The sequence below is a fragment of the Megascapheus bottae genome, chromosome 22, assembly GCF_031878675.1.
Source record: "Megascapheus bottae isolate mThoBot1 chromosome 22, mThoBot2.hap1, whole genome shotgun sequence".
In the NCBI taxonomy this organism is placed as follows: Eukaryota; Metazoa; Chordata; class Mammalia; order Rodentia; family Geomyidae; genus Megascapheus; species Megascapheus bottae.
In genome coordinates this window covers 7,157,674-7,179,228 of record NC_143530.1, presented here as the reverse complement: position 1 = coordinate 7,179,228, position 21,555 = coordinate 7,157,674, and the positions used below count along the sequence as shown (strand labels likewise).

Sequence of the window (21,555 nt, the reverse complement as noted above, 5' to 3'; positions counted from 1 at the left end):
CCCAATTCTTCATTCTCCCAGCACCATCACCTGCTTCCTTGCCAAGCAGGGGCCTTGCTTTCCCCATGCAAGAGCCAGCTCTTAGGTAAAGGACCCAGGCACACAGACTCACTTAATAGTTGTCTCTCGTTCTAAGGAAATACTTGGTAAATATATGTGGAGCGTTAACTTAGCACTCTGTTCCTTGAAATATGCCAACTTTCAAGACGTTCATTCTGCCCAGCATTTGTTATGGACTTTCCCCAATTAACTGGCACCCTTTAAGCTTCCGGCATTAGATCCAACTCAAAGCCATCATGGCACTGCTTTTCATGCCTGCTGTTTGCATAGTATACAAAGTAAGTTATCCAGAAGAATCTTTCTGAGAGGTTATTAAATGTAGACCTATGACCTGGAAGGGTTTACTGTAGATCCCGGGTCATTAGTGTAACATGACCCTGAAGCAAGGCCAGACACCCCTGTTGAACGCTAGGGGCACTGCTGCCTTGCTTCTGGGTGGGGGCCTGCAGTAAACTGTGCCATTCACTCTCCTTCACTTTGCACCCCATCCTTGCAGTGCCCCCATCACTGCTGCTGCCAGCCACGGCACTCTGTAGAGGGTTCTGCACGGATGGTTGGAGTGATTATTCTCCCCACTGCTGCAGCAGGTGGGGAGCTGGGGCTTGGTAGAGTTCAGTCCGTAGGTGGATACGCAGGGCAGGGATACTAAGAACTATCTCTCATCTCCCTCCAAGCCCAGAAGCTGTGGTGGCCCTTGCATCTCTGCAGCTGCCTGCAGGCCGCACCATGAGCCCCCAGGAAGTAGAAGGGTTGATGGAGCAGACTGTGCGGCAGGTACAAGAGACACTGAATATAGAACCAGATGTGGCGCAGCACCTTTTGGCTCATTCCCACTGGGGTGCTGAACAGCTGCTGCAGAGCTTCAGTGATGACCCCGAGCCGCTACTGCTGGCAGCTGGGCTGCGTGTACCCCAAGCCCAGGCTGTGCCCACCCGCCCAGACCACTGCCCTGTCTGTGTCAGCCCCCTGGGCCCTGACGACGACTTGCCCTCCCTCTGCTGCATGCACTACTGCTGTGAGGTGAGGCTCCCCCTCCCTCTCCCTGCCCTGTCTCTGCCTTGAAGTCTCTTCCTGCCATTTTAACCTGGGCCGTGTTGGGTACACCTCTTTCCCTATTTTCCTCTATACACATGACATACCAGAGCTACACACCAAGCTCTGGATTCCCACTCCCCTTCTTCCCCTCTCCTCTTTCCTCTCCCCCCTCCATTTTCCCCTTCCTTCCTTCCCTTTTCCCTCTCTCTCTTTCTTTCATTCATTCTTTCTTCTCTTCCCCCCCCCCCCGCCCGCCTCTCTTTCTTCCTTTCTGTCCTGGGGCTTGAACTCAGGGCCCAGCTACAGTCTCTGAGATTTTTTTCTTACTCAAGACTAGTGTTCTATTACTTGAGCCACAGGTTCACTTCTGGCTGTTTGGTGGTTAATTGGAGATTAGAATCTCAGGGACTTTTCTGCTCCAGCAGAAGCCTTAGATCTCAGCCTTGACAGTTTGAAGAGTCTGTGAGGACAATATGGTTTTCTAACTAACTCCACTGCCGGTTATAATCACTAGCTATTCGTAGAGGTCCTCAGCCTTAGAATGTACCTCAAACCAATTAAATCCCAACCTCTGAGAGGAAAATCAGGCACCTAGAGGTTGAAAAGTCCCTGAAGTGATTCCAGTTATCAGCCAAGTCAGAGAATGTATATGTAAATATGTGTGTACATACACATATACATTTGAATATGCATGTATAATGCAAACTATGTGTTAAGTCAGTTTGTAAATGAGGAAACATTATTAGTGACTAGAGGTTAAATATTTTCTTATCACCACTCAACACCTTATCTCAGAACACCACTTTGTTTATCATGTATTCTCATTTACTTCACAAAAAAGAAATGCTATAGATGGGAAAACAGTGCAAAGAGAGGGAGGGCACTGAGGGAAGTCAGGCCCGCTGCTAGAAAGGGATACAGAATAAGCAGTAGACAGGAAATGTCCAGCTTCAGAGGCAGGAACAGGGGACTGAGAGCTGGGACCCAGAGTGCTGAGTCTGAAATCCCTGCCTCCCAGCCCTTCAGAACTCACATCACACCTGCCCAGGGCAGCACCTTAACAGGATAGCTCCTTGCTGTCTCGAACTCTAGCTGCCTCTCCCAGCAGCCCCCAGTGGTGGGTGGTGAGACAGGTGCCTCTGCACTTGTGTGCTTGCCTTCTCTCTGCCCCCTTTGCTGTGCTTTAGATGCTTCTCACCTGGTTCCTTAGGCTGCCTTCTTCTTAGTTATTTTCTCTGTTGTGGCTAGGTGAGGGTTGAGCTGCTTCTTAGACACTGTGGGATAGGCAGTAGATTTTGAATTTGGATTGAGATAGAAGGGGCCTAGCTGACATCACCCAGGAAGAAACCAGCAAGCTGAGCCTGGAGCATCTTCCTGCCCCTCCCTCCTCCTTCCCTCATGGAAATGCAGAAACAGGAAGCCTGAAAATATGACTGAGAAAAACAGCCTGACCCAAAAGTCCCAGCAAAGTAAGCAAGCATGTGCCAGTGGCATAAAGAGTAAGGCCCGAGGAGTCAGGAAAACAGTCCAGAGTCCAGGGCAGTGGAGGAAGGCTTCCGGTGTGAGCTTTGCCAGAAGGGACGATAAGCAGAGGATCGGTGACAGCACTGGGCTTCCACTTGGGCTGGCAGTGCCAACCGCATAAATCAAGAGGCCCCTTTGGGGAGCAGGGGACTGCCGGCCTGTGATACTGCACGTCTGTCCCCCAAGACTGTGGAGAGCCTGAGGCACTGTGTGTAGGTGTTGATTTTGTTTTATCTTTAAAAAATGCAAGAAGTTTGCAGTCAACTCTCCAATTGGTATTTCCTCTCACCCCCCACCCCCACCCCCACCCCAAAAGGTTTAGTTTGGTTATTGTCTTGGTATTGTTTTGGCAGAGAAATGATCTAGTCACCTGCTTCGCCTATGTGCTGTAGCCCGATGCCATGGCTGCATGACCGGTCATTTTGGAAAACTCAGGAAACTTTGGAGGAATTGACAGGAGTTGTTAATGGAGTATTTCAGGATATCAGATTTCTAGCTGTGCACATAGTGGACTGCATGAGCAGAGGTCTGGGGGAAAGGCCATTTAGCAGAGGCTCTTGCAGTGGGTTGGGATGGCATATTGGCCTGATTTAGAGCGGGACCGGGAGCGAGAGAAGAGTTGGAGTGACAAGGTTGTTCTGATGCTGGTGACTTGAGGGGATGGTGGTGCACTGGTCAGCATTGGTAAGGAGGCGGGGACATCAGGATAGAGACCTGGAGATCTGACCAGAGCCCTGCTGCTGCACAAGAGACCAGAACTTAATGAGAAAAAGCCACCCACGTTTGCAGGCCTCCTTTCTGTCCTTCACCAGATCTTTTGTTACTGTGATGAATACCTGAAAGAAACAATCTAGAAAAGATTTCTTTTGGCTTATAGTTTCAGATATTTAAGGGTCAGCTGGATCCATTGCTTTATGCCTGTGGCAAGGCAGAAATATGAGGGCAGAAGGGCATGCCAGAACAGACCTATTCCCCTCAGAGTGGGCAGGAAGTGGGCAGGGACAAGATTCCCTTCAAAAGCAAGTCCTCTGTGACTTGCTTTCTCCAACAAAACCCCACCTTCCATAGTCTCCCCGCAATTTATTCAGTTTTGGCTTTGGAGATTGAACCCAAGGCCTGTGCCCAAGTCTGTTTGGAGTTCAAGTGCATCGGTGGCTAGCTCACGGACAAGGCCTCATGACCTACTCGTCAGAAGACCCACCCGTGAGCACTGTGAATCCTCATCCGTGAGCCAAACACAACACTGATCTAGCCATAGTTTTCTTTCTTTCTTCCTTTTTTTTTTTTTTGCCAGTCCTGGGCTTGAGCTCAGGGCCTGAGCATTGTCCTTGGACTTTCTCAAGGCTAGAGCTCTACCACTTGAGCCTCAGCACCACTTCTGGCTTTTTTCTATGTATGTGGTACTGAGGAATTGAGCCTGGGTCTTTGTGTAAGCTAGGCAAGCACTCTACCACTAGGCCAAACTCCCAGCCCATCTTTCTTGGTTCTTGTCACCCTCTTCCTCCATCCATGGTCATCCCACAGTGATCTGCTGAGGCAGACGCAGGAACAGGCTTGCTCTGGCTTCCCAAGTGGCCAGGGGCTGGGAGGAGAGGTGCGAGGTGAGGCACAGTGCCCCTTTCTCTAAGCAGCCTCTCTTTGTGCCCTCCCAGTCTTGCTGGAATGAGTATCTGACCACTCGGATTGAACAGAACCTTGTGCTGAATTGTACTTGCCCCATTGCCGACTGCCCCGCCCAGCCCACTGGAGCCTTCATCCGTGCCATTGTCTCTTCTCCAGAGGTCATCTCCAAGGTATCCCCTCCCACTGAGCCCGGGGGCAAGCCTAGGGGATAGCTGGCCTGGAATCGTGCCTTGTGGCAAGCCACGTCCTCATGCTGTGGCATGTGTGGCCCACAGTACGAGAAGGCCCTCCTGCGAGGCTACGTGGAAAGCTGCTCCAACCTGACTTGGTGCACCAACCCCCAGGGCTGCGACCGAGTCCTGTGCCGCCAGGGCCTGGGCTGCGGGACCACCTGCTCCAAGTGCGGCTGGGCTTCCTGCTTCAACTGCAGCTTCCCTGAGGCGAGTGCTCCCCAGCCCTGCCTGGAGAGACTTAGGCTCCTCCCCTGCTCAGCCCCTCCCTGGGACTAGTCTTTCTTCATTCTCTCCCACTGCTCTTCCTCCCCCCGACCCCCAACCCCCCCATAGGTCCTCACATGTCACCTGCCCTGCCAGGGCTTAGCTGTGTCCTTGCCTCCTTCCCGCTCCAGGCACACTACCCTGCCAGCTGTGGCCACATGTCTCAGTGGGTGGATGATGGTGGCTATTACGATGGCATGAGTGTGGAGGCCCAGAGCAAGCACCTGGCCAAGCTCATCTCTAAACGCTGTCCCAGCTGCCAGGCTCCCATCGAGAAGAACGAGGGGTGTCTGCAGTAAGAAGAGGGTGCTGGGGGGGCATCAGAGGGCAAGGGAGAAGTGGGGGCGGCTGGCAGTGAGAGACAGCGAAGCTCATGAAATCAGTCGCCCTTCAGTGGCCTCTTCCTTTATCTTGATGTTTGTTCCCCTACTCTGTATGTGTGTGTGTGCACACCATCCACAGGACTGGGGATTGAACTCAGGACTCTTAAGAACTATCTTGTTTGGCATTTTTACTCAAGACTGGCACTTTACCACTTGGACCATACCTCCACTTTTGCTGGTCTCTCAGATTTATCTGCCTGTGTTGGCTTCAAACCACAGTCCTCAAATCTCATCTCCTGAGTCACTAGGGTTACAGACTTGAGCCATGACACTGGCTCAAGCTCTTCCCTTGCGTTTAGGTCTATACCACATGGGGAAGTGCACACAGCATGGCTTGGGCAGATTAATTAGGCTGAGATTGGAGGCCAGGGGCCTGGATCAGTTGCAGCCAGACCTCTGGTGTTCTGGTCAGCCTTGCCCAGGGCTCGGCGCCGTCTCACTGGTGCGCTTCCTTCACAGCATGACTTGTGCCAAGTGTAACCATGGTTTCTGCTGGCGCTGCCTCAAGTCCTGGAAGCCAAATCACAAGGACTACTACAATTGCTCTGCCATGGTACGGGGCTGGGCATCTGGGGAGACTAAGGTGCCTCAGGACAGGCCTCTGCTGTTGGGCCCCGGGCATGAGGGTGGTGTGTCCACTGCTGTGGGACAAAGGCTCAACGGGCAGAGGACCCAAACCCCTTGGGTCTGGACTGAGGGGCCTTCCCAGGAGTCTTCCTCTTCAGAGCTGCTCCTGAGGGGCCGTAGAGAGGCAGGCGCCTGGGCGGAGCAAGGATCCTGGGGTGAGCCTGCTCCACCACTCAGTGGGTCATTCTGGGCAAGCCCGACATCTCATCTCCACCCCTGAAAGTGCTCACAGGACGTGGCCTGCTCAGGCAGGAGGGTTAAATGGAAATCATCTGGGTGAAATGGACTAGAGCCTTGTGAACAGTGCTGTTCTAATTCTTAACTGCACCTGTCCAAACAAATTACCTAGCCGCTCCCCACATGCCCATACAGGTGAGCAAAGCAGCTCGCCAGGAGAAGCGGTTCCAGGACTATAACGAGCGGTGCACTTTCCATCACCAGGCCCGGGTGAGCAGTGGCCCTGTGTGGGGTAGGTGGGTGGGTAGGCAGAGGGTGGGGTAGCTACCTGGGGAGGGCCAGGCTGCAGCTGCATGGGGCTATGCCCAGTGCCTTCTTTGCTCAGGAGTTTGCTGTGAACTTGCGGAACCGGGCCTCTGCCATTCATGAGGTGCCCCCGCCCAGATCCTTTACCTTCCTCAACGATGCCTGCCGTGGCCTGGAACAGGCTCGAAAGGTTGTGTGTGGTGGGGGGGAAGTGGGGACAGGGTGGGTGGGGCACTGGTGCCCAGCCTCAGGCAGGGACAACTGACAGGGGCTCCCCTAGGTGCTGGCCTATGCCTGCGTCTACAGCTTCTACAGCCAGGACACAGAGTACATGGACGTGGTAGAGCAGCAGACCGAGAACCTGGAGCTGCACACGAATGCCCTGCAGATCCTCCTCGGTGAGCCCGGCCCTGCTCCTCCACCCACCACTAGCATCCACTGCCCAACCAGTCAGGTCACGCAGGCCCCCGCCCCCAAGTCCACAGTGCGTGCTGAAGGGCTCAGAGGCCACAGATGCTCACGTCTTTGCTACTAGTCTCGCCCTCTGTGCAGAGAACTGTCCCTGGCACTTGGAGGGAGGATGGCTAGATGGGAATGGGAGAGGGAGCCAGCCCTGTGCCCACTCTCTGCAGAGGAGACCCTGCTGCGCTGTGGGGACCTGGCCTCCTCCCTGCGCCTCCTGCGGCCCGACTGCCTCAACACAGGCATGGAGCTGCTCCGGCGGATCCAGGAGAGGCTGCTGGCCATCCTACAGCATTCCACCCAGGTACGCCCACACCCAGGTACGCCCACACCCAGGTACGCTAGCCCTGCACCCGCTCAGGCCCTGGGCCTGCACAGCCCTGCCTGCGCCAAGCCTGGAGGGAAAGGGAGCAACCGGTGAGGGTGGATGGTAGGAGCGTAGGTGCTCGTCCCAGCTCCTGGCCAGCCCGTGGGATGCTGCAGGCGGGCCCTAGAGGCAGAGGGGCTGGTTTTCTCATGTGGACGACTGTTGCCCAGGTGTGCCCATCACAACTAATCAGAGGACTGTTTCTAATGACACTTTCCACATGTGGGTTCAAAATCCCGGGGGCAACCACTGGAATGAGGGACTCCCCAGTTCCTCCCAGACCTAGTTCACAGGTGCTAGCTGTGGGGTACTGTGGACAGAAAAGACACAAACATATGCCAAGTGCCTTTAGCACAGGTGTGCCCACCTGGAGAGCCTCAGGGAGGACAAGTGCACAAAGGCAGCATGGGAAGGGCTGGGTAGGAGGGAGTCTAGCCCACAGGAAATGCCAAACTGAAGGCTCAGTGTCCTCTGTGCACCTGCTCCAAGTCCCCCCATCTCCTCTTAGGACTTCCGGGTTGGTCTCCAGAGCCCATCGGCCGATGTCCGGGAGCCAAAGGGATCCAACGTGCCCAACAGCCAGTGAGTAGAGCTGGGAAGGCGCCAGAACGTGCAGCAGGGGGTGGGGGTGGACCTTCACTGAGTGTGCTGCGCCTCCCCAGGCCCCAGGGCTCCTCAGGGCTGGAAGCAGAGGAGGAGGAAGAGGAGGAGGAGGAGGAGGAGGACGATGAGGATGATGTGCCTGAGTGGCAGCAGGAGTTTGATGAGGAGTTGGACAACGACAGCTTCTCCTATGACGAGGAGTCGGAAAACCTGGACAGAGAGACGTTTTTCTTTGGCGATGAGGATGAAGACGACGAGGCCTATGACTGAGGGGGCAAGGCGCAGGAAGCACAGGGGCAACCCTGACAATTGTGGGGCGGGGGTGGGGTGTTGAGCATTTCACGGGCAGGGGAGGGGGTTCCCAGAGTCCATAGCACCTTCTTCTGTTTACTGAATAAACTTCCTTTTTTTCACACATTTTTCTGGAAGCAAGCTGGACAGCGGCCTCAGGGGCCAGTCACTTCCGCTCCCTGGCCCCTTCTTTTCTAGCTACCCGCCCTCATTTGTCAGCCCTGGGGCTTGAACTCTGGTCCTGGGTACTGTCTCTGAGCTCCTTTTTGCTCAAGGCTAGCACTCTACAACTTGTGTCACAGTGCTACTTTCAGATTTTTCTGGTGGTTAATTGGAGATTAAGTCTCAGGGCCTTTCCTGCTTGGGCTAGCTTCGAACCATGATCCTCAGCTCTCAACCTTCTGAGTAGCTAGGATTACAGGCATGATCCATAAGTGCACAGCTCATTTACTGTTTTTTGTTTTTGTTTTTGTTTTTTTGCCAGTCCTGGGCTTGAGCTCCAAGCCTGAGCACTGTCCTTGGGCTTTCTCAAGGCTAGCGCTACTACCACTTGAGCCACAGCACCATTTCTAGCTTTTTTCTGTGTATGTGGTACTAAGGAATCGAACCTGGGTTTTGTGCATGCTAGGCAAGTACTCTGCCACTAGGCCAAACTCCCAGCCCTCATTTACTGTTTTATTTAGCCTTCCAGATTCTTCTATCCTCACAAACAGCCCACAGCAGACCCATTTGACCTCTGATGACATGAGGTGAAGGTTTGTGTGGTCCAGGCCAGGTTCAGACCCAGCCTGGCTTGAGAGGAGAAAGACGAGCACCCAGCTACACACCTGCCCTCTCCAATTTCTCTGTGCCCCTGAGGAAGTAACCATACATTGGGGGCTTAAAGATGTTTAGAATCTGTCTGCACCCTAAAATGAGCCAGTGGCTGATGTATGCTAGCTAATCAGGAGGCTAGCCTGAGCAGAGAAGTCAGAGACTCTGTCTCCAAAATAATCAACATTAGCCTACTTGGAAGGCATGGCTCAAGTGGCAGAGCACCAAGCAAACAAACCAAGTAAGTCTGAGGCCCAAGTTCTGCAAAAAAAGAAAATAGAAAAATAAAAAAACCCACAACAAACGAATGGAGTAGGGTAGGAAAGGTTGTTACTGAGTTCTGCTGCTCTTACTACAACAGACTAGTTCAACAAACTGGGACCGTGCCAGGGATGTCAGTGGCCAGAAGGATTTAATCGGGGTTAAGTCTGGCAGCTGGGTCACTGGGGATGGCCACTGACGCAGGAGAGTCAGCCTCGAAGTACCGGTCCAGCATGGCCTCCACCTCTGCCTCTTCGTAGTCCCACACCTGGAACCTTGAGCCGTCTGCTGCTCCCCGGATCATGGCAGAAAGCACTGGTGGGGAGCAGGGCGTGATAGGGAGTGAAGCTGCTCCCTTTCACCTGCCCCAACTTCACAGCTGCCCCAGCCACCAAGGAAGGAGCAGCAGGGTTCACAAACACCCTAGAGGAAGACAAGGTCGCTCACCTCGGCCACACTGTGGGCGGAACAGACACAGGATTTCCTTATTGAGGGCCACAGCCCGGCCAAGCTCGTAGCCGACACCCAAGGAGGGCTGTGTCACTTCTGCCACAACCACTGGAAGAAAGATGAGAGCTCAGCCCTGTACCTGGGGTCCGGGGGCGTGTGCAAAGGGAACTCTACAGGTGTGGAGTCAGGGAGGCCCAGGAATCCACCAATCACAGAGAAGAGAGTTGCTCACCATCTGCCCCCTGCAGCCAGGCCAGGTCCCGCTCGTGAATGCGCCTGTCACCCTCAGCATCCTCTTCTCCTGTGGGTCAAGGAAGCCAGTCAGGGATGCTTCCTGCCCCAGCTCAGCAGCTCCTGTGTCCTGCCCGCCTCCACATCCACCCTCCATATCCACCTTCACGGAGGCTTGTGCTGGGTGACCCCTGGGGGCCAACTCAATGTGAGCCCTTCAAAAAGGACGAGGAACAGGAAGGATGTGAGGAAACTCTACCCTGTGCAAGTGGGTCCAGGCGACTGGGGAAAGGTACAGGACAAAGTAAGGGATGTACATGGGCCAGAGGGCAAGGAAAGGGTTTGTGTAAAAGCTCACATGGAGGGGCCGGGAGTTTGGTGTAGTGGTAGAGTGCTTGCCTAGCATGCATGAAGACCCAGGTTCGATTCCTCAGTACCACATACATAGAAAAGAAGCCAGCAGTGGTGCTGAGGCTCAAGTGGTAGAGCTCTAGCCTTGAGAAAGTCCAAGGACAGGGCTCAGGCCCTGAGCTCAAGCCCAGGACTGGCAAAAAAAAAAAAACAAAAAAAAAAAAACCCAAAAAGCTCACATGGAAGCTGGGCGCAGTGGCTCACGTCTATAATCCCAGCTACTCAGGAGACTCAGATCTGAGGATCACGGCTCAAAGCCAGCACGGGCACTAAAGTCTGTGAGAGTCATCTCCAATTAATGACTAGAAAATGGGAAGTGGGGCTATGACTCAAGGAGTAGAATGGTAGCCTTGAGCTGAAGAGTTCAGGTTCAGTGCACAGGCCCATGTTCAAGCAGTAGAATGGTAGTTTTGAGCTGAAGAGTTCAGGTTCAGTGTGCAGGCCCATGTTCAAGCAGTAGAATGGTAGTTTCGAGCTGAAGAGTTCAGGTTCAGTGCCCAGGCCGTGTTCAAGCCCATGACAGACTTAAAAAAAAAAAAAGCTCACATGGAGTTGGGAACTAGTGGCTCGCACCTCTAATCCAAGCTACTCAGGAGGCTGAGATCTAAAGATGGAGGTTCAAAGCCAGCCCTGGCAGAGAAGTCTATGAGATTGTATCTCCACTTAATCACACACACACACACACACACACACAGGTGTGCACGCAAATCCAGAATTGGAACTATAGTTCAAGTGGTAGAGCGCTACTGGCTTCATGCTGAAAAAGCTCAGAGACAGTGCCCAGGCCCTGAGTTCAACCCCAGAACTGAGAACAAGAAAAAAAGAGAAAAGGGCCTGGAGGTAGAAGGCTTGCCTAGCACTCACACAGACCCAGGTTCGATTCCTCCGTAACACATGTACAGAAAAAAGCTGGAAGTGGTGCTGTGGTTCAAGTGGTGGAGCTCTAGCCTTGAGAGAAAAACCCAAGGACAGTGCTCAGGTCCCTGAGTTCAGTCACCAGGACTGGCAAAAAAAAAAAAAAAAAAAGGAAAGAATAGAAAGAGAAACGCTCACAGGGGAGGTTGGGAGGGGAGGATGCCTGAGGTTGGGAGGTTTGAGACCAGCCTGGACAACATAGGGAAACCCATCTCCAAAAAAGAAAGATGCAAAGCCTTCATCCTGGGCTTTTCTTCTCCCCAGCCCCGTGCTGCGTGAACAGCCTGTCCCAAGGCTGGTGGTCTACCACCCCTGAACCTCAGCCCCTCCTCCAGCGTTCTGGTGGTTCACTTGGAGATGAGTCTCCTGGACGTTCTGCCCTTTAAGGTAGAGCAGGGGAACCATGCAAACATTTTCTGGGAACTGCAAGAGTTCTAGGCACAATTTCCAGGTGAGGTGGAAGGGTCGGGGTCGGCGCACACGAGGCCCGGGCTCTGGGAAGGGGCCGCGGGAGGCCGAGGTCCACGCTGGCCAGCGAGCCACGGCGCCGCGGGGCCTGGAGGTCAAGCCCGGGCGCCGGCCAGAACGAAGCGAAACAAAAGCCCTGAAAGTAAAGAAACGGCGGCGGCCGGGGACGGGCCGGTGCTCCCGCGTCGAGGCAGGCCGGGCGGAGAGAGTGGGGTCCGCCCGGGGCCCCCCCCCCCTGCGGCCCGGCCCCCTCACCGCGCGCGTCCAGCTCGGCGGCCGCCACGTGCTCGGTGAGCACCACCCCGAAGCGCCGCAGCCGCCGCACGATGCGCGCGTATAGCGCCCGGTCCTCCCGCCCGCCGCGGATGCTCCCGCAGAAGTACAGACGCAGGCCCCGCCGCTCCGCACCGCCCCGCGGGCCCGCCTCCCGCGCCCCGGCCGCCGCCATCGCGCTCCCGTGAGCGCCCGGCCCCGCTCCGCAGTGCGGAGCCTGGGAAGGGGCGGGGCCGGGCCTGGGAGGTGACGGGGGCGGGGCCTGGGAGGGGCGGGGCCGAGCCTGGGAGGCGATGGGGCGGGGTCTGGGAGGGCGGGGCCGGGACTGGGAGGTGAGGGGGCGGGGCCTGGGAGGGGCGGGGCCGGGCCTGGGAGGTGAGGGGCGGGGCCCGGGAGGGCGGGGCCTGGGAGGGGGCGGAGCCGGGGTCCCCGCCCGCGCCCCGCGGTCCCAGGATCCGCTCCCGACACCCGCGTCCGCCCAGGGACAACCCCAGACGCCCAGCGGCGCGGGCCCCGTCCGCGAGCCCGCGAGCCCGCGCCCCAGCCCGCCACCGCTTCCAACAGAGCCCTGCAGCCAGGCCGCACAAGCAGGTTCTTCATGGACTCACACACAATGACAGAGGGAAGGGAGGGGTGAGGTCCAAAAAAGAAATGTATTCTTCACCTGACCTACGGAGCCGCCACCCCGCTGCAGGTCGCTTTCTTTTCTTTTTTGTGGGTCCTGGGGCTGGAGCTCTGCCTGGGCGCTGTCCCCAGCTCTTCAGCTCAAGGCTACCGCCCTACCCCTGGAGCCACAGCCCCACTTCCAGCTTTCTAGAGATTAATTGGAGATAAGAGTCACTCATTGGTCTTTTGTGCCCTGGCTGGCTTTGAACCTTGATCCTCAGATCTCAGCCTCTGGAGTAGCTAGGATTACAGGCGGGAGCCACCGTGCCCAGCTCTAGATCGCTTTTATAATAACAAAAATATTGGATAATCAAAAAATGATACTAACTTTACCCTCATTTTATTATGACAGCAGCATAAATACGAAAGAAAAAATTCAAACGAAACAAGAAGGTATGTAACAGAGTCCTGAGACACTCAGTCCCCCATTCTCCAGAGGAAAGGGCCATCTATTCTGCACTCTTCTTGACATAAAGACTAAAATACCAAAATATGAGGTTACAGACAAAAAGTGTGATGATATGACTTTGTTTCATGTGCTTTAATTCAGTGCTTTAAGCACAGCTGATGCTTTACCATTTCAGCCATGCCTTCAGCATTTTTTAAGCTAATTGGACATGTAATTTCTTGGACTTTTCTATGATGGTTTCAAACCTCACTCCTCAAGATCTTAGGCAAGAATAGGTAAAATTATAGGCATGAGCCACCCGTGCCCAACTACAGTAATTGTGTGTGTGTGTGTGTGTGTGTGAGAGAGAGAGAGAGAGAGAGAGAGAGAGAGAGAGAGAGAGAGAGAGAGAGAGAGAGAGAGAGAGTGTGTCCAGGGGCTTGAACTCAGTCCCTGAGCTTTTGAGTCTGGTTGGTTTCAAATCTTTGTCCTCAGACCTCAGCCTCCTGAGCAGCTAGGATTACAGGTGTGAGTCATCAGTGCCCAGCTTTACAGTAATAACTTTGTTTTTTGGCCAGTCCTGGGCTTGAACTCAGGACCTGAACACTGTCCTTGGACTTTCTCAAGGCTAGCGTTCTACCACTTGAGCCTCAGCACCACCTACAGCTTTTTTTCTATGTGTGTGGTACCGAGGAATCAAACCCAGGTCTTCGTGCATGCAAGGCAAGCACGCTACCACTAGGCCAAACTCCTGGTCCACAGTAATAACTTTTAAGTGCTAAATACAAAGGAGAGGCAGAGACATTTCAGGGTATTTCCACTCACTGCTGCTGTTTTTAGAGAGCTTTACTGAGGCATAAAGGTCTGTATATATTTAATGTATATGACTGATGAATTGGTATACATGTGGCTACAGGACAGTAGTGACACTAATAATATATCCAACACCTCCCAAAGTTTTTGTTTTCATGGTAAGCACACTTAACACGTATGATCTACCCTACCCACCACACCTTTCTTTTTCCCCTTCTCTATATGCCAGTTCTGGGGTTTTAACTCTAGGCTTTGAGCTTTTACTTAGCTTTTTTGTTCACTTGACCCAGACCCCCACTTCTAGCTTTTTGCTTCTTAATTAGACATAAGATTCTTGAGAATTTTTCTGCCTAGGCTGGCTTCAAATCCTGATCCTCAGATTTTAGCCTCCTGATTAGCAAGGATTACAAGCAGGAGCCACCTGAGTCCAGCTCTTAACAAATTTTGAGGTACACAGTATCTTACTGTTCAGTATAGAGAGTGCACTGTACAGTGGGTTTGTAGAATGTAGCTTAAGTGATATATTACATTCACTCCTACAGCAACTCCTAGTCCCCTGTGCCCTGTTGAAAGCCACTATCCTCTGCTACTGTAAGTCTAACTACTACAGATGCTTCCTATAACTTGAAATCTTTTTCTTCTTGTCCTAGGGCTTGAACTCAGAGCCTGGGCTCTGCTGCAGAGCCTCTCTGTGCTCAAGGCTAGCACTCTACCACTTGAGCCACAGTGCCGCTTCCAGCTTTTCTTGTTTATGTGCTGCTGAGGAAACGAACCCATGGTTTTATACATGCTAGGCAAGCTCTCTACCACTAAGCCACATTCCCAGCCCTTAACTTGAATATCTGTCATTCTGTGACTGGCTTATTTAACATAGTCTTTTGGGATCATCCCTATTGTACATTTCCAGATTCAAAATATATTATAGAACTCTGGTAATATATTGTAGAACTCAGTATGATATTAGAGTAAATATAGATATATAGTCCAAAGGAGCAGAATGGAAAGCTAAGAAATAAGGCCAACTGCCTTTTGTTGTTGCTGTTGTTTTGGGTGTGGCTGAATTTAGGGCCTGGACACTGTCCTTGAACTCTCTTGGCTCAAGGCTATTGCTCTACCATTGAGAGCCATCGTACCACTTCTGGTTTTCTGGTGGTTATGAAGATAAGAGTCTCATGAACTTTCCTGTCCAGGCTGGCTTTGAATCCTCAGATCTTACCCTCCTGAGTGGCAGGGATTACAGGCATAAACCACTGGCACCTGGCCAGACTGATCACTGACAAGAGGAATAAATTATGGGGAAAGGGTAGGCTTTTCAAAAAGGATGGTAGGGAAATTGGGTACCTATAAGTAAATCGTAGAAGAATGAAATTGGATTCCTTCCTTCCTTACACAAATATCCAGGCAAAATGGACTGAAGACTTAAACGTAAGGCCTAGAACTGTAAAACTCACGGAAGAAAACATAGCAGAAACCTCTTTGACATTGATTTTGGTGACTATCTTCAGATATGATTCCAAAAACATAGAAAATACAACAGTGGGATTATGTAAAAGTTTCAAATTGCAAAAACAAACAAACAAACAAAATCCCATAGAATGAAAAGTTAATTTTGTAGAAGAGAAAAAATATTTGCAAATCATATGTTATTTCCAAATTATATAAGGTACACATATCAATCAGACACACAAAAATTCCAGCTGGGCATGAGTAGCTCACATCTGTAATCCTAGCTACTCAGGAGGCTGAGATCTTAGGATCTTGGTTCAAAGCCAGCCAAGCAGAAAAGTTCATGAGACTCTCACCTCCTATTGGCCACCAAAAAACTGGAAGTGAAGCTGTGGCTCAAGTGGTAGAGTGCTAGCCTTGAGCAAAAGGTCAGAGACAGTGCCCAGGTGTGAGTTCAAGCCCCGGGACTGGCCAAAAAAAAAGTGTCAGTGAGATTGTGGAAGAATTTGAACCCTTAAACACTATTGGAAGGCAATCCCACCTCTTGATATTGATCCAAAATAATTGAACCCAAAATTTCCAAATGATGTATGCACCCCACGTACATCCCAATATTCAAGACACGGAAATAAAATGCTATCCAAAAGTTCTCAGAAAAACAAGTCATTCTATCAGAGCCTTTTGAATATAGTAAAGCCCAATCTCAATCCTCAGATCCCAGTCTTCTGAGTAGCTAAGATTATAGACTTGAACCACCAATGCCTGACCAATAACTCACACTCCTGCTTAGCTTTTTTGCTCAAGGTTGGCATGCTCTTCACCTCCATTTTCAGCTTTTTGCTCATTAATTTGGGAGAAGAGTCTCGTGGACTTTCTGCCTAGGTAGTTTTAAACCTCGATTCTCAGAGCTCAGCCTTTTGTGTAGCAGAGTACAGACATGAGCCCAAGTGCCTGGCACTTGTTTTCAGATAAAGTCTTGAGGTTTTTACCTGGGACTGGTCTGGGTCCAGAATATTCTTTCCCTCTCTCCCTCTCTCCCTCTTCCCTTCTTCCCCTCCCCCCCTCCACCATCAGTCATAGGCTTGGCCTGGGTGCTGGCCTTGAACTTTTCTGCTCAAGGCTAACATTCTAACACTTTGAGCCATAGCTCCACTTCCAGTTTTCTAGTAGTTAATTGGAGATAGGTCTCATGGACTCTCCTGTCCAGGCTGGCTTTGAACTGAGATCCTGAGATCTCAGCACCTGGCTGATTCCCACCTGGGTCGGGGAATCAGGGTCCTAGACTTTGGAGCCAGAGTTTGAATCTCAGCTCTACTATTTCCTGTGTAATCTAATGCAAATTATTTAGCCTCTCTGTAGCTTAATTCTCTGGTCTACTAATAGATAACAATAGTATTCTTACCTCATGGGACAGTTATAAAGATTAAATGAACTCATACATATAAAGTTAAAACTGGTAGGAATAGGAATAAATAGCGCTGTTACTTGAAGAGTTACTGTGTGTGTGTGTGTGTGTGTGTGTGTGTGTGTGTGTGCCAGTCCTGGGGCCAGAGCTCAGGAGCTCAGCGTTTGAGTGCTATTCCTGAGCTTTTTGTTGTTCTTGTTGTTCAAGACTAGCACCCTACCATGAGAGCAAAAGGTCCATTTCTGGCGTTTTGGTGGTTAATTGGAGATGAGTCTCCTGGACTTTCCTGTGTGGGCTGGCTTTGAACCGCAGGCTGAAGATCATGACCTCCCAAGTAGTTAGGGTTCTGGGGCATGAGCCACCACGCCCCACTGTGAAAATACTCCGAATGCACTTGTGGACGGCACAGACAGCGGAAAGAAGGAGGAGCTGGGGAAGGGTGTAGAGCACTCCCAGACTTCTGTCAGAAGGGGAGGGATGGCCTTCTGGACACATGCTGGGGAGGCTTTTCATGTCACAATAGAGTGCTGCTGATTTAGTATCCAATAAGGAACAACCGCAGAGCGGGGGCTGGTGGCTCACCCCGGAAATGCTAGCTACTCAGGAGTCTGACATCTGAGGATGGCAGTTCAAAGGCAACCTGGGCTGGAAGGACCGTGAGACTCTCTGACCCCCAATGAACCACCAGAAAACCGGACGTGGCCTTGAGCGGAACGGCTCGGGGACAGCGTCCAGGCCCCGAGTTCAAGACCCATGACTGACGGGGGGGGGGGGGGGGGGGAGGGGAGGGAGGGAGGGACGGAGGGACAACCAACCGCATCGCATGTGGACAGTGGGCGACAGAGCCCCCCAAAGAGAGGTTAAGTCGGGTGAGCGGGGGGGGGGGGGCCGAGGCCGGTGGGTTCGCGGGGAGGGTGGTGTGGGTGGGGTCGTCTTGGTCCCAGGTGAGGGGAGTGGCCGCACGCTGACAGGTGGAGAGCCGGGGCGGCGGGGTTCCCGGGGCGGGGAAGGAGACGCGTGATGGGGTCGGGTGCGGTGTGCGGGTCCCCGGGCGGGGCGGCCGTGATGTCAGAGCGGCGGCGGCGGCGGCGGGCGGCGGGGCTGGTGATGTCAGGGCTGGTGCTGATGCTGGCGGCGCGGTGCATTGTGGGCAGCTCCCCGCGCCGCCGCCGCCGCCGCCGCCGCCGCGGCCGTCGCCCGAGGAGGATCCGGGCCGGGCCGGGCCGGGATGGTCCGGGTCGGGAGGCCGCCGCCGCCGCCGCCGCCGCCGCCGCCGCCGCACGGAGCGGGCCGCGCCGCGCCGCACTGAGCCGCCCCCGCCCCGCCCGGGGCCCGGGGGATGCGCCGCCCCGGGCCGCCGCCGCAGCCGCAGCCGCAGCGGGCCCTGAGCAGGTGAGGCGGGCGGGGGGCCGGCGGGCGGCCGGGCGGGGGCTCCTCCTCCGGGGGAGGGGGGACTCGGCGGGTCCCCGCCTGCCGCCGCTCGCCTGCCGCGGCCGCCGGAGCAGGACGCCGGCCTGCACGGCCTGGGCCGCGGCCCGAGGCCCGGACCACCGGCCCCGGCCCCTCCGGGCGCCCCAGGGCGGACCCCGCTCCCCTGCGTCCCGGTCCCCGCGGCGGGCCTCGGCCGCTGACAAGTCATCCCCCCCTCCACCCCGTCCTCCCTGCCCGGGGCGGCGGCCGGGGTCCCGGGGCGGGTCACCTGTCACCGTCGTCTCCCTCCGGCCTCTCCTCCCCTGTCTCCCCCGCGGCCCCTCCGCCTCCCTCTCACCTGGTCTGCTTCATCCTCCCTGACTGAACTCCCATCCGCACACACACGTGCTCACACCGGAGGCGGCAATCCAGCATCCTCCAGCCCTGGGCCTGCACCCCACCACTCCCGCCCCAAACTCTCACACAGCTTAGCCCTTCTTTTTTATCTTCCTTCCTTTCTTCTCTCCTTCTTCTTCTTCCTCTTCCTCTTCTTCTTCTTCTTCTTCTTCTTCTTCTTCTTCTTCTTCTTCTCCTTCTCCTTCTCCTTCTCCTTCTCCTTCTCCTCCTTCTTCTTCTTCTTCTTCTTCTTCTTCTTCTTCTTCTTCTTCTTCTTCTTCTTCATCATCATCTTCTTCTTCTTTCTTCTTTCTCCTTTTCCTTCTCCTTCCTCTTTTTAACTGGTACTGGGGCTCACACTCAGTGTCTGGCACTATCCCTTAGCTTTCTCACTCAAGGCTGGTGCTCTACCACTTTAGCCACCGTTCCACTTCTAGTTCTTCAGTGATTAACTGGAAATAAGAAACACACAGACTTTTTCTGACTGCGCTGGCCTTGAACCATGGTCCTCAGATCTCAGCCTCCTGAGTCACTAGGATTACAGGCGGGCTTCATTCATGTAGTCTTTAGGAGACAGCCACAAACCCCTCTGCAGCCCTTTGTCACTGCACAGCCATGACTCTGTGCATCCAAGGAGCCTGAGATGCAGTGTGGGACAAGGTTTCTCTTTGTTTCCCAGCCTGGTCTGGTGTAGTCCTCTGAGGCACACATGGACAGAGGAGGGTGCGTCTCCCTTTTCCCACCTCGCCTGTTAGATTTGCTCACAGAATTTCTTCATCAGCCTACACAATCCAACCTCTGGAAGGCTCAGCAGAGGTCACCCAGTTCAACTTCTTTTTATGTTCAGCTGTTTTACAAACAGCTTTGGTGGTTCTGTGGGTTGAACCCAGGGTCTTGAGCTTGTTGTCCTCACTTGCCCTCCAAATTCCTGGCACCCCATATCCCACGTAGGCAAGAGGGGGAGAATGGACTAGAGGAAGCAGCTCCATTTAGTCATTTCAAGAGAGAGTTATTTCTTCTCCATATATTCAAACATGACCTGTTTAAGGATGTCTCCAAGCCATCACATCCATCCTGCCCTTATCAAGATTTCTAGACGTGGAGCCGTAGGAAATGAATCCATCCTAAAGGAAGTCAGGTTTGTACAGTTGCCACCCCATCTGTAGGCAGTCTTAGCTACTTCCCTCTTCTTTCATCCCAGTCCCCATCCTAAGGGCCTCTCATTTACCTTCTGTGGGACTCTTCAGGGTCATAGTGACAGAACAGCAGCATGCATGCAAAAAGTCTGGGAAGAAGAGAAGATGCAAAGATCCTGTTATAAATCCTATGCTGGGTTGACAAAGACCTCTAAAAGCCCCCCTGCTGCCATGTGTGCAATAGCACAGGCAGACAGAAACCAAGCACATAGAAAACACAGAGGGTTCAATGTCCAAAAAGAAATGTACTCATTATCTGACTTACACAACTCTAACCCCTCTGTACACCACCTTTATAATAATACCAATGAAAAATACATGCAGACCAATGCCCAGACACACAATGCACAGACACCCTCACAGACACACAGACAAGACACACAAAGACACAGAGGGATCCTTGCACAGGGGCACACATGGATGTACACACACACACACATTTCCCTGGGGTAATGTGTGTCTAGCTTTCCTATCTCTCACAATTGAGATATTTTCTCTGGTATCCAACTTCTAGTATCCTAATACAGCAGAAATTGGGTTCCTTCTGGTTGACTCTTAAACAGACCCAGAAAGGTATAGAGGCTCACTTAGAGCTCACCCAGAGTTGCTATCCCCCCTACTTTCTGTTAGATTGCTGCCAGTGTCCTGTGATCGCCAATTCATTCCACCTCCATCTCTGGAGTGGCCACAGGACGGCGGCTTTTCTGAAATCTTGCCTGACTCACATCCTAGCTCCTCCGCCCTAAGGCTCTCAGTGGGATTAGCTCCCAGTGTGACAATGGCCTGAGCCCCACAGCAGCTGCAGACCCCTCCCCATCCTTAAGAGGCGGCCATGCATCTCATTCTCTTGGGGAATCACAATCTGTGGGTGTCATCTGTGTCTCCCATGGGTCACCCTTGGTTAGCAGGTCTTCCCTGTTCACCAGGCCTCCAGGGCTCAGCTCCACGGGTCTTCTGTGGCACAGGAAAAGCACAGGTACTGTGGACCTCAGATGGAGTCACTGAGTGTTCCTTGTGCATAGGTCTCCTGTGCACAGTTCGAGTCCCCCTGGTGAGTCTTACATTCCTTAGCACATGTCTTCTTTGGTGAGTTCTTAACCCTGTGGTTTGTTCGTACATCACTGTCCCCTCCTTTATTTATTTATTTTTACGTGTTGGTTCATCTGTTGCTGATGTCCCCACCTCCGGCCCCTGACCTCCACGCGCATCCATCCGCTCCGGGGCCTCGGAAGGGGCCTGCCCGCTGCGTGGAGCTGCCCCGCAGCCCCTCAGCCCCGCTCTCACAGCCCTCCGGCCTCCTCCCGCAGGTAGATGGCCCCCCCAGGCCAGGCCCCGCGGACACCCCGCCCTCCGGCTGGCGGATGCAGTGCCTAGCGGCCGCTCTGAAGGACGAAACCAACATGAGCGGGGGAGGGGAGCAGGCCGACATTCTGCCGGCCAACTACGTGGTCAAGGATCGCTGGAAGGTGGTGAGTGGCCGGCGGGCGGGGGGCGGGGGAAGGGTGCCGCCCTCACCCCGGGTCCTCCGCAGCCCCCACGTGCGCACATCGCTTCCGCTCCCGCTCCGCCCCCTCCCGCCCCCACCTGGATGCTGGGGCCGGAGCCGCAGAGCCCAGTGCGGGGGGAGGGCCCTGCGCCGCACCTGGGGAGGGGCAGGGGCGAGCCTGGGTTCCTCCGCTTCCCTTCCGCAGCGGATGGAAAAGCCGGGGTCTGGGGAGGGAGGCTCCGCAGGCGGCCCCCGCCGTCCACGCTCCGTCTTCTCCATCCGCCCCTCCCCTTGCCGGGTCCTGCGGCAGGTGCAGCGCGCCGAGACTACATCTCCCAGCGTGCTTTGCCCCTCCGGCCCGGGGCTCGAGGCCGCTCGGCCTGCTGGGAGTTGTAGTCCTAGCCCGCATGTGAGGCGCTAGATCCATCGCCAGTCACCCCCGATCCCACCCCCACCCCTTCCCTCCGGCCGCTCCGGAGCTCCCCGGAGCCTCCGGCACTGTGGGGGCGGGGTGGAGAGGGGTTGGGGGAAACCTGGTGAGAGATTGTGAGTCGGGAGGGAGGCGGGAGACG

General features: G+C 54.1%; 3 protein-coding genes across 4 annotated transcripts in view; 2 read left to right on the top strand and 1 right to left on the bottom strand.

Moving 5' to 3' along the window:
- Window positions 1-7,979, top strand: part of Cul9 (cullin 9) — a 38,575-nt gene extending 30,596 nt beyond the window's left edge. Inside the window, 11 exon segments of the mRNA XM_090355614.1 lie at window positions 735-1,080; window positions 4,272-4,412; window positions 4,518-4,682; window positions 4,871-5,034; window positions 5,582-5,675; window positions 6,122-6,196; window positions 6,312-6,422; window positions 6,513-6,630; window positions 6,865-6,998; window positions 7,570-7,643; window positions 7,724-7,979. Coding sequence (XP_090211740.1) covers window positions 735-1,080; window positions 4,272-4,412; window positions 4,518-4,682; window positions 4,871-5,034; window positions 5,582-5,675; window positions 6,122-6,196; window positions 6,312-6,422; window positions 6,513-6,630; window positions 6,865-6,998; window positions 7,570-7,643; window positions 7,724-7,934 — 1,633 coding nt within the window. The 3' untranslated portion in view covers window positions 7,935-7,979.
- Window positions 7,980-9,081: 1,102 nt separating this feature from the next.
- Window positions 9,082-11,962, bottom strand: Dnph1 (2'-deoxynucleoside 5'-phosphate N-hydrolase 1). The gene is made up of 4 exons (XM_090355613.1): window positions 11,760-11,962; window positions 9,712-9,780; window positions 9,477-9,587; window positions 9,082-9,344 (listed from the first exon to the last, which is right to left on the bottom strand). The coding sequence occupies exons 1-4, from the start codon at window positions 11,950-11,952 to the stop codon at window positions 9,181-9,183; spliced, it is 537 nt and encodes a 178-aa protein (XP_090211739.1). The 5' UTR covers window positions 11,953-11,962; the 3' UTR covers window positions 9,082-9,180.
- Window positions 11,963-17,334: 5,372 nt separating this feature from the next.
- Window positions 17,335-21,555, top strand: part of Ttbk1 (tau tubulin kinase 1) — a 36,023-nt gene continuing 31,802 nt past the window's right edge. The window contains exons 1-2 of one of the 2 annotated variants that reach the window (XM_090355610.1): window positions 17,335-17,364; window positions 20,805-20,966. In XM_090355610.1, the coding sequence (XP_090211736.1) occupies window positions 20,859-20,966 (108 nt within the window). In that variant the 5' untranslated portion in view covers window positions 17,335-17,364; window positions 20,805-20,858. Of the gene's footprint in view, window positions 17,365-17,810; window positions 17,888-20,804; window positions 20,967-21,555 lie in introns of those variants that run through there. The other variant, XM_090355609.1, reaches the window with a different exon arrangement.

Excerpts from the sequence above, each read along its gene's own strand:
- Dnph1 (XM_090355613.1), bottom strand. The coding sequence starts at position 11,952 with ATGGCGGCGGCCGGGGCGCGGGAGGCGGGCCCGCGGGGCGGTGCGGAG. Across the intron at positions 9,781-11,759 it reads CGCCGAGCTGGACGCGCGCG|GAGAAGAGGATGCTGAGGGT; the intron begins GTGAGGGGGCCG and ends CTTGACCCACAG. Across the intron at positions 9,588-9,711 it reads CTGGCTGCAGGGGGCAGATG|TGGTTGTGGCAGAAGTGACA; the intron begins GTGAGCAACTCT and ends TCTTTCTTCCAG.